This window comes from Hyposmocoma kahamanoa, unplaced genomic scaffold (assembly GCF_003589595.1).
Source record: "Hyposmocoma kahamanoa isolate Upper Pololo Valley unplaced genomic scaffold, ASM358959v1 99340, whole genome shotgun sequence".
Taxonomy (NCBI): Eukaryota; Metazoa; Arthropoda; class Insecta; order Lepidoptera; family Cosmopterigidae; genus Hyposmocoma; species Hyposmocoma kahamanoa.
In genome coordinates, this window is record NW_020655869.1 from 1 (window position 1) to 12,007 (window position 12,007).

The following is a 12,007-nucleotide window of genomic DNA, read 5'->3' on the forward strand; positions in this document are numbered from 1 at the left end:
AGGAAGACCGCCCACACAGGTGAATAACGATGAATTAAGAGAGATAGTGGAAGCCGATCCTAGTCAAACTACCCAGGAATTAGCGGCATGGTTTAACGTTACCTTACCCACAATATTGACTCACTTGCGTCAAATCAATAAAATAAAAAAATACGAAAAATGGGTGCCTCATGATTTGACTGATCTGCAGAAAGAAACGCGTGTTGAAACTTGTGTTGCCTTGTTGAACCGGTACAGAAATGAAGGAATATTGGATCGAATTGTAACATGTGATGAAAAGTGGATTCTTTATGATAACCGGAAAAGAAAAATGCAATGGCTGACCCCAGGTCAAATGCCACAACAGTGTCCTAAAGCAAAACTTACCAATAAAAAGGTAATGGTAACTGTTTGGTGGTCTCAGCATGGTGTTATTCACTATAGTTTTCTCCGATCTGGTCAAGCAATAACGGCAGATGTCTATTGTGCCGAACTCCGAACCATGTTGACAAAACTAGCAGTAAAACAGCCCCGACTCATGAATCGATCTTCACCATTATTGCTCCACGACAACACGAGACCTCACACACCACGAGAAACCATTTTGACCCTTCAGGAACTGCAGTTATAAACCATTCGTCATCCTCCGTATTCACCAGACCTTGCTCCAACGGACTACCATTTTTTTCGTGATTTGGACAATTATCTACGTGACAAGAAGTTTTCTTCCCAGGAGGCAGTACAAAATGCTTTCACACAGTTTGTGCAGTCTAGATCGTCGGAGTTCTATCGCAAAGGCATTAATAACCTTCCCATTAGATGGCAGCAATGTATATATAATAATGGCAACTATTTTGATTAAATAAATTTGTTAAAAATTTAAAAAATAAACAATTTAGATTTTCAGTACAAATCGGCAATTTCATACTTTAACCCCTATTATTAACCTTAGAGCTAAGTCCAAACTCATGGTACCACGATTTCGTTTAACCAAGCTAAACGACTCTTTTATGGGGAACCATATACGTTTTTACAATAATATTCCGGAGCATATATTAAGTTTATCATTTCCTAAGTTTAAAAACTACATTAAAAATATTTTGATCGAAAAATCATATTACAAAATTGAAGACTACGTGTTAGATAAAGATGTATGGAAAGACGACATGGCTCCAGAATCCACACAAATTTGATTCAAAATGTACTCCATAGCATTTAAGTTTATTTGAAAAGAGCAATCCCTAGAGTTTCCTGCTCGTTCTTCTCAAGGAGATCAGCGTAGTGAACGAGCAGTAGCTTAAATGTGACGATTTCAAGTGTAAATTTATTTTACCTATGGAATAAATAATCTTTCACTTTGACTTTGACTTTGACTTCCGTTTTTGAAGGGTAAAGGTGGTGGTGAAATTACAGGCACATGGGACTGTCAACTTGTCTTGAAGTGACGGGTACAGTAGCCCTTTGGTCTCTTTGATTTAAAACACTGAATGATACGGTAACTTTTATGGACAGGAGTGGAGCTTACCATCAGACGCACAAATTGTTCGTCCAGTCACTAGATATTATAAAAAAACCTATCCACAGAAAACTAAGATTCAAAAGATTTAAAAATTTGTAGACTTAGTAAATACCAGGCAAAGATACATTAAAACAGTGTACTGGTTCCACCTTTAACCTCTCACACAATGTCAACATCTGACTTCACCGGTCGCCCTTGGATCTAACACGAGCATTATATTATATATAACTTAAAGGGCAACTCAGGTGCCCCGCGCGTTTGTTTTAATATAATGTAAAATAAGTAAAAATAGAAACTGTTTCATCGTTTTCGCGACGATGATTAGACGATAAAGATAGCTAATCTTCGAAAACGATGAAACAAAAAATGTCAGGTATACGTAATTTCATATCGTTGTCCTTGTTCTTCAAATTGTATAACAATAGTTCATTACCAAATAAGCAAACTTAGCTTTATCAATTGAAATAATTGTCACCGAGAGGTTTTTTACACATATACTGCCATGCTACGCCCACAGGACTAATTCGGAAACGTTAATTACTCAAATTGGTTTGAACCTATGGTTTCAACCCGGGACCACCATTTAGCGCCCAAAATGTTAATAACCGGTGAGTTGCCGAGGTTGTCAAAACTAGGTCGTTGGCGGTCATCGGAGATTTTATCGAGACGAACTGACGTTTCTTACTTTTGTTTCTTAAGTGGAAATTATTATTGTTAATAAATATTATATTTCTCATTTAACTTTCTCAAATTTAGATACGGTTTCATCTTAGGAGTATAGTTTTTTGTTACTCTCTTTTGTATTTAACTAAGTAAGCAATAACTTTCGCTAACGGTGATTAAAACATCGTGATGGAACCTGTACCTCGAAGAAGGTTCATAATCCTGAAAAATTTGTGTTGACCCTAATCTTAATTACTCATTACTAACAGTAACACCTTTTATATAACCTATTATTTGTATTTTATGGAAAAATACATTTCGTCCCCTAGCCCAATCCCCCGGGGGATCTTTGTGCACTCGGCATTTGATCAGAATCCCCCGAACGCGGATACGTAACGTTAAGTCACATTCACACAATGGTGTTAAGACCCTACGTTGTGGCCGTAGTAACCCAGGTTCGAATCCTGGTCACGGCAATGCGAAGTGCATTGTCACGGTGAGGCGCTTCTTTTTTCTTTCTTTTTTCTTTTTTATTTTCAAAGCATTGATCATAATTATGTATTCTGATTAAAATATATAATATACCTTAAAACAACATAAGCTTACAAAAAAAACAATATACCCTTATTTTATATTTCTTATAGTGAAATAATAAAGGTGAAATACAGGTGGAAAAAAAGCCGGAAAACAAATGAAATTGCAGCGAACTGTGACTAGTTGTAATACTGACTAAGCCGCGTTAAATTTATACTATCATTTACCTAACTACATCTAAAAACTGTCCTATAGTTGTATCATTATTCAATAATTTCAGCTGTACTTCTTGGATGAATTTATCATTTTGCAATTTCATTTTTACGGAAAGGCAAAGCCCTTATATAAAGTCCTTATACAGCCATTAATTTCTACACTAATGGCATTTTATTGATGCCATTGTATTTCTAGCCTAAGTCAAAGAAAGTTACCTATGAAAAGGACAAGAAAACCTGTTTACCCGATCGGTACAATAAGTAATTGTTTATTGTCGCAATGCACTATGCACTATGGCCCTTCTCCTTGGAGGAAGTCCGTGCCCAGCAGTGAGACGTATTATGGTGTTAATGTAACTAAAAAATTCGTAATTTATAACAAAATACTTGTTTTCTTAAACAGATCGGTGCTCTCTTCGCGAGCAAAAGCCACGGTCATCATCAGGAATGGTCTCCATCTCCTCATCAGAAGGAAATCCACCTTCATATACATAATCAGCACGGACATGAGAATCATGAAGAACACGTACCCATTAGTGAGTCATTGCTAAGTTTCTGAACTAATTAACACATTTTATTTATTTACAAATAAATTATGCGACTTACAACACCGTTTAGCGCCATCTATTATCCGCGCCTCGTACTAATTGGCAGTCGTGCCATCTACTGACGAGTAGATGCAACTACGTTGTCGTAGTACTTCTACTCGCCACAAAGCAGCTCTGTTAATTTTAGTAGTAACATTTCTGTATCATAGATGGCGTTAATATCAGATTTATTATCAGAAAACTTGAAAAGCTAAACGATATTAATTTACTGTTTTTCTCCAGCATCATGGAACAGAGAAGGTTATGCAGCACAAGCCCTAAACTACATCTACAATCCGTACAAAGCTCAAGCTGGTCCTCAAACTATAAGCACGCCATTTGGGAATTATGTAAAAATTGATGCTACTTAGCAAATTACAATATTTGTATTTCACAAGTATGTCTTTGCACAGGCAGGAGCACATCAAACTTAATATATTTGACTTTGGAGCGCTCTACAAGCGGTATACAGTTGAATTTAGATCTTTAGGTGTCTAGCTTCTAGCTTGATGGAGTTTTGACCTTTTACTGTTAAACTAATAATAGTTAGCATGCTGTATTTATGTCCAAAGTATACTGAAAGATTCAATATGTTAAATATGATGATAGAGGGCGTAGTAAAATGGAACGCATATAATGAACAAAATAAATAGAAACTATTGGTTGTCCATTTTCAGTACATTTTGTATGGGGAACCAATTTTTATTTACCAATATTATATAATGAGAGATAAAGACTCCGTGAACTTGTTATATTCGTTACACTCTTGTGCACGGAGTTTGCAAAGAAACTATTATAGTATACTTCTATAATTAATTATATTATTCGTGTTTATTATTATGTAATTACTAATTAGTTTATTTAATTAAAAGAAACGTTACCATTAAAAATCGAGGCAATTTGAAATGTACAACAAACCTTTCAAGTCATCTCTAAGATTTTTAAAATAGGGGGTTTTAGTGTCAAAATAAAAAATTTTTGTTTGTTATATTTTAAGTTATATAATATTTTTAGTAAATCTTATTGTTAAAATGCATTATTTATATTAATTGTGCATAAAATAACTTAAAAAAAATCACAGTAGAAACACCAGGCAATATATTACTACATTTGGAATATCAAAACGCAACACAAATACTTCTTTTATTTTTTTTGTTATAGAGAGCATTAGCCAACAGCTTAAAAAGATAACAAATAAGGAAACTCAAAACGTATTAAACTACTAAAAATTAATATGTAAAAACTGTGACCACAAAAACCCGCCTTTTTTGACACAGAAACTGCTTCAGTGTGCTTTTATGGGACAATCTGTGCTTTAGCTGCTGTCAAATGTGATTGTGATTGTAATTTTTGACGATATTCAAAAATTTGTTTCTTGAATGTCTTTGTTTTCCTATAATTGAAAGTCTGTGTGGGGCTCCTTTAGACGAACTCTATCACCAAAAATTATATCAATTTTCAATTCTACCTCACCTATTGTAAATTGAGTCCCAAGAAAGTTTATCGATCGACATCATAGATATAGGAATAAAGGGATCGACATGCGCTGTCTTTTTTCGCAATGTCACCCTCTGTAACATTTTCACCTTATCCCAGGAATCGGTGCCGGCGGTGAATTACAAATTGATATAATTTATGTAAAAGATATTTTGTTCATTTCAACACTCTTCTCCTTCTTCCAGTACCTCTCCATTACTGAAGGTAGGCAGTCAGTTTTCTAAACTTTTCTTTGTCCAGAGTTAGCCTGAACAATTGTTCCTCGGTCTTGGCCACTCCCTGATGTTAGGAAGCCATGACATTTTCCTTCTTCCAACCTTCCGCTTCCCAGCTACTTAGCCCATCATTATGGTATCATCAAATGGTATCTATCATGTGTAGTGTATAACCCAAATAAGCAGTGACCTAGTCCGTCCAACGGTGCGGTCCATTCTACGATAGCACCACATCTCGAATACTTCAAGTTTCTTCCTGAGGTCTTCAATTATGGTCCATGATTCGCATCTATAAAGAACGACTGGCCAGATGTAGCACTGCACGAGCTTAGTTGCGGAATTTAATAGATATCTGCCGGCTGCTTAAAACTCTCCTCATTGTTTCAAAGGATGCCCGAGCACATAGATGTCGGTATGACTTTTCCGGGAGTCAGCCACGGTCCAGACATTTATATTTTTGGAATCTTTCCAGACTAGTAGTTGCGACCAGTATGCTCGACTGAGGTTTGGGTCCACAGGTGACAGCCACGTACTTAGTCTTGGATACATTCAAGTTAACGCTCCGCTGCATACGCAGTCCGCAGAATACGTGAGCTTACCGATGTCAGTACTGCTAGACCAGTTTACTTTAGTTACTTCCATGGTATAATATCCTGAAAGCTATTAGGACAGTACCGTAGTTTGTTAACCATCTCACCCCACCGTATTATAACATATAACACTATAGTCCACTTGATTACATAAAGAACTTAATTATGGAAAAATACAATCTACTATCGCTTCAAATTTGATGCCACAGTCATAAATATAATATTAAATACAAGGAAAAAAAAACTAGCTGTTCTTGCCTGTATGGAAACCACAAAGCAATGGCTAATGTATGTAGGCTTCTTTAATAAGATTCCGGTTGATATTTAAAATTTGCCATGGACGAGGTTTAAAACTATGGTTATACAAGCTACAAAATTTACCTCCATTTAGCTCTTTCAGGTTATCTCTATCTTCGAAATAAATGTCTACAAATGTATATTTACGAAGAAAAACTCGTCGAGTATGTAACCAGAAACAGAGATGAGATGCCATCGATCCCTGACAACTAATCAGGCAAATGGGCCTTGTATCACTTTTAAATATCAACTCTCGTTTGCACTGAAATCACAAATTAGAAAGCTGAAATAGTACAGCGCCAACAACTGACCTGTGTGTACGTCTCCGTATATTCCAAAACATATTCTGTATTTATTGTAATAAAGATAATATCTCTAACAATAGGGGGATATTCCATTCAGTGGTGTGGGAAAAATAGCAAAACGTCTAATTACAAAACAAACGGCATAATTTTTAAATCAGATATGATTTTTTTAATCTGGCCAATCGAAGCGCAGTTGTCACCGTAAAGATTTGGCGGAATAATTTTCAAAAATTAAATGACATTTCGTCTTTATTTCGATGCAACAACCACTAGAGTTTCTCGCTCATTCTTCTCAAGAGAATCTGCCTTACGAATCAGCAGAAGAGTTTAATCCGTATGATGATATTTAATCAGTAGTATGTATGATTAACAATGAAATAAAGATTGTATGCTTTTTACTGTGTAAATGTAACTACAAAAATGACCTTTTATGTATCAAATGTACATAGTTACGTATTTTATATTTAAAAAAATGTTTATATTTAATATTTATTCCATAATGATTACTTTTGTAGCATATTTGTACATACTTATTGTAATAGTTAAAATTATAACAATGAATAAAAATAACTTATTGTATATCACCTATTTTTTAATCATCCCGTTTATTTAACTATTTCTATGTTTTCCTGCACCGAAAACCTCATAGTAAATTCGCACATAATGTCTGAGAAACTTGAGGTGCGATTCTGGATTCTGGATGGATGGCCAAACAAACGGCTACCACGGCTTTTTTTCCTTAAACATCACCCAGAATAAATAATTATTGCTATAATTTTATAACTTCACATTTAATTAGGTTACCTTGAATTTTTTGGTGATGTATATACCCGTGGCGACACAGGGTCGTATTCTAGAGCTCTACTCAATGCTCAAGTCAGGATTGCACTGGAAATACGAACCTAACGGCAGGGACTCGAGTATGATTTTCAGTGCTCACTGCAATACTCAAGTCCTGACTTGAGTATTGAGTAGAGTTCTGGAATACGACCTTTAGCATCTTGTGTAATGAACGTATACATATGCATATAATTTTTAACCCACTTCGATGCGACGTTTGCACTCCGCCTCCGCGCGCTCTTGCCAGTTTTATTTGTCAAATAAAGAAATCGTATTTTCTTCTCGCTCATTTTATTGTGTTAGAAACATTAATTATTATTCAATCGTTGTTATGAAGCGTAGTATTGTTTAAAATGGAACAGTATAATGTGAGATTATATTTTTATTTAAAATACATATATTGAACGCCCACTGCAATCTTCCACGAACCGCCTCTGCAAACAAACTACAGTTAACCAACAATGACCTGTTAAAGATGTCGTGACAGAACTCAGTCCTTCTCACTAATAATTTATCTAAATGTCTCTGTCAGATAAAAACGTTAATGAATAAATATGACTTTGGAATAGAACCGTCAAGGTTGAACTGACTTATGCCTTACCGTGTCAAGGGTAGCGACATTTGACAGTAACCTTATGACGTCATTCATTACTTCTAACAGCGATCCAAACACGCGTTTGTGGAATGCACGATGCAAACGCGCGACTGCATCGATAAAGTCGCCTAAGATAAATAATTGTGTACGAAAAATCTGTACAGGTCAGGGCTCGGCAATATGCGGCTCGCGAGGTTTTATTCCATGCGCAAATATTAAAATCAAGTAAAGTAAACTAACAAATGAAAATCTAGAGTCGTGTTTGAAACTTAAAACAACTAGTTATGAGTCAAATTTATCCAATCTTTCAAAATGCATGCAAAGCCAATACGATTTACTATGTGATTTACTACTCAATTCTGAGTTATATTATTTAATTATTTTAATTTTCTAGTTAAATACTTCAATTTGTTGTGAAAAAAATACTATGTATGAATAAATATATATTATTTCTTATTTTCAAGCTTTTTTTTTATTTTAAATCAAAATCAAATACCTTTATGTAAGTAAGTAGTATTATATTGGCAAGAAAAATTTTAGTGGTTGTTTAAAAACCAATATATTGTATATAATTTTTTGCTCTTACAACTCAAAATGTTGCCGACCCCTGGTACAGGTTTATGCACAATATTTTGTTTTGTTAATTTAAAAATGAAACGAATAAATGCATTAATTAAATAAATTAGTTAATTAACTTAAAGAGTGTCAGTAAGTGAGAATAAGGGTCGCTGTGTGTAATCTCTCTTAGTTAAATAACTAGCGGTTGTTATTAGATTTTCAAAGAGGTTCTGTCTTTGATTTGACAGTTTTGGTTTCTGTTTATATAAACCGCAAGTATGTAAAAGAGAGCAGCTATACTCCTAAAACTTCGCTTATTTGGAAGTCAAATTTACATAGCTATTTAGTGGTATTTATATAATCTCGCAATTTGACACATTTCTATTTTTTTTATAACATCAAGTGACGGGACGATCAAGTCGTGCGTCTGATGGTAAGCTACACGCCTGTCTATAACAGTTACAGTGCCACTCAGTTTTAAATTGCAAAGATCTGACGGACACTGTCGATCTAAATCAGTCAAAGACTTAGGCACATGGTTCGACACTGAGCTCACTTTCCGAGAACATTTCACAAAAATTTGTAAATCTTCCCGCAAGTGTCTCGGTTTCGTCTTAAGACAATCAAAGTCGTTAAAAACCAACCTCACGTCGTGTCTTTTGTATAACTCTTTTGTTCGAACCAAATTGGAATGTAACGCTATCATTTGGAACCCCGTCCATCACAACCACACACAAACATTAGAGAAAATTCAGAAGACATTTGCTCGAAACTTATACAAGAAGATGTACGGATATTACCCCTTGCTTTATCCCACAGCATTTATTTTAGGCATGGTAAATTATAGAATGCCAGAAGTGAGACGCAATCTGGCTCTTGTAACTTATGTGTTTCGTCTGGTACGGGGAATAATATACAACCCATTTTTGTTGTCCAAGGTAGGCTTTATGGTACCTAGAACTAATCTGAAGCGACTTCATAGAATGAGGTTATTTGCAGTACCTACCACACGATGTAGAGTGAGTGAGATGGCCCCCCTGCCCCGTGCACTTAGGTATCTAAATCAGTTGCTTAACTTCGACTCCTCATTGGACCTCTTTGCATGCTCAGAAACAAAATTCATGTTTTCCGCAGGACGCTATCTGGACCGGCGACAGTAGTAATAAATGTTAGTTTAAAATGTAATAACAAATGGTTTTTATCTTTTTTTGTCATTAATGTTAATCTGTAATAATTTATTGTTTATGGTATTGTATTTATAATTTTATCAATTTTCATATTTTATTCACTTTTGTAAATGTCTTAAGATTGATTGTACATTTAGCTTTAAGTCTTACTATTGCGTTTGGGTTGTCTGTAAGCAATATGTAATAAATAAATAAATAAATAAACTGCCACCGCGCCCGTCACCCAGTGACAAAAGTTGACAAGCTCCATGTGCCTGTAATTTCACCAGCACCCTTACCCTTCAAAACCGGAACACAGTGCAATGCTGATATTACTGCTTGGCGGAAGAAATAGGTAAGGTTCTTTGTGGCATCAATTTAGAGAATTTTGATTGAAATAATGCTATTAATTTGAAATATAATCTTCCATTTTTAGTTTGAAATAAATAGAAACCCGAATATTTGAACGTTTCCTTAATGATACGCAAATTTAAACTTTTCGATGTCATCAATACATAATTTTTTTATTTTAAAAACTTGCCTCAAAAGTTCGTGAAATCTATTTGCCAAGTTTTATTGAAACCGGATTCATCCCTTAGTTTGCCACCCTTAGAGGTGCTTTACATTTAACTGGGAAATATCAGTACTGACTGAGGTACCCTCCTTGTAACAAAAAAGAATCATCAAAATCGGTCCACAAAATGCCAGAGTTATCGCGTAACATAAATACAAATAAGAAATACAGTAGCCACAGTATTTCTCTGGACAAACTCTTACACTAGAAGCTCCACTCCTGCAAAACGATAAGGCCTCAACTCTTAACTTTTAGGAGAATACCAAGCGTACAAAATCCTGCCATTGACACACACATAATATATACATTGGTAGCAGTACAGCTGCTCTTTGCGATAGATTCGTCCAGGGAAGTACTGCCACCTTATTTATTTCTGCTGCCAAGCAGTAATGTCAGCATTACTGTGGCATCACAGTACATTTACTCAAATATTTTATATGCCCGTAAAAATATACATAATTTCAATAAGAAAGAAGATATCCATAATATTAGGGGTTAAAGTATGAAATTGCCGTTTTATTGCAATAGGTTCTTTGAATTTTCATAGAATCTTCATGGTTTGAGGTTTTCGAATGAAACTTTTTTCAAATGGTTTCTGTGATTTTTTTTTTTTTAAATTTGAAACATTTGAATATCGACTTTCAATTGTTTTTGTTATTCAATTTAGACAAGAATGATGGATACTGCGAAAATTCGAGTGATTTTTGAATACGAGTTCCAACGCGGAACTAACGCGGCAGAAACAGCCCGCAATATCAATGCTGCGTTTAGAGACGGGTCTACTAATGAACGCACCGTGCGATTTTGGTTTAAACGCTTTCGTGATGGAAATTTCGACTTAAAGAACGAGGCACAAGGAAGACCGCCCACACAGGTGAATAACGATGAATTAAGAGAGATAGTGGAAGCCGATCCTAGTCAAACTACCCAGGAATTAGCGGCATGGTTTAACGTTACCTTACCCACAATATTGACTCACTTGCGTCAAATCAATAAAATAAAAAAATACGAAAAATGGGTGCCTCATGATTTGACTGATCTGCAGAAAGAAACGCGTGTTGAAACTTGTGTTGCCTTGTTGAACCGGTACAGAAATGAAGGAATATTGGATCGAATTGTAACATGTGATGAAAAGTGGATTCTTTATGATAACCGGAAAAGAAAAATGCAATGGCTGACCCCAGGTCAAATGCCACAACAGTGTCCTAAAGCAAAACTTACCAATAAAAAGGTAATGGTAACTGTTTGGTGGTCTCAGCATGGTGTTATTCACTATAGTTTTCTCCGATCTGGTCAAGCAATAACGGCAGATGTCTATTGTGCCGAACTCCGAACCATGTTGACAAAACTAGCAGTAAAACAGCCCCGACTCATGAATCGATCTTCACCATTATTGCTCCACGACAACACGAGACCTCACACACCACGAGAAACCATTTTGACCCTTCAGGAACTGCAGTTATAAACCATTCGTCATCCTCCGTATTCACCAGACCTTGCTCCAACGGACTACCATTTTTTTCGTGATTTGGACAATTATCTACGTGACAAGAAGTTTTCTTCCCAGGAGGCAGTACAAAATGCTTTCACACAGTTTGTGCAGTCTAGATCGTCGGAGTTCTATCGCAAAGGCATTAATAACCTTCCCATTAGATGGCAGCAATGTATATATAATAATGGCAACTATTTTGATTAAATAAATTTGTTAAAAATTTAAAAAATAAACAATTTAGATTTTCAGTACAAATCGGCAATTTCATACTTTAACCCCTATTATTAACCTTAGAGCTAAGTCCAAACTCATGGTACCACGATTTCGTTTAACCAAGCTAAACGACTCTTTTATGGGGAACCATATACGTTTTTACAATAA

The 12,007-nt window shown here is 35.4% G+C and overlaps 1 protein-coding gene across 1 annotated transcript; it reads left to right on the forward strand.

Moving 5' to 3' along the window:
- Positions 1–2,577: 2,577 nt before the first annotated feature.
- On the forward strand, positions 2,578–4,094 carry LOC113239065. Its single transcript, XM_026475932.1, has 3 exons — positions 2,578–2,616; positions 3,314–3,446; positions 3,741–4,094. Exons 1-3 carry the CDS (start codon positions 2,578–2,580, stop codon positions 3,866–3,868), a joined length of 300 nt encoding a protein of 99 aa, XP_026331717.1. The 3' UTR covers positions 3,869–4,094.
- The last annotated feature ends 7,913 nt before the right edge of the window (positions 4,095–12,007 follow it).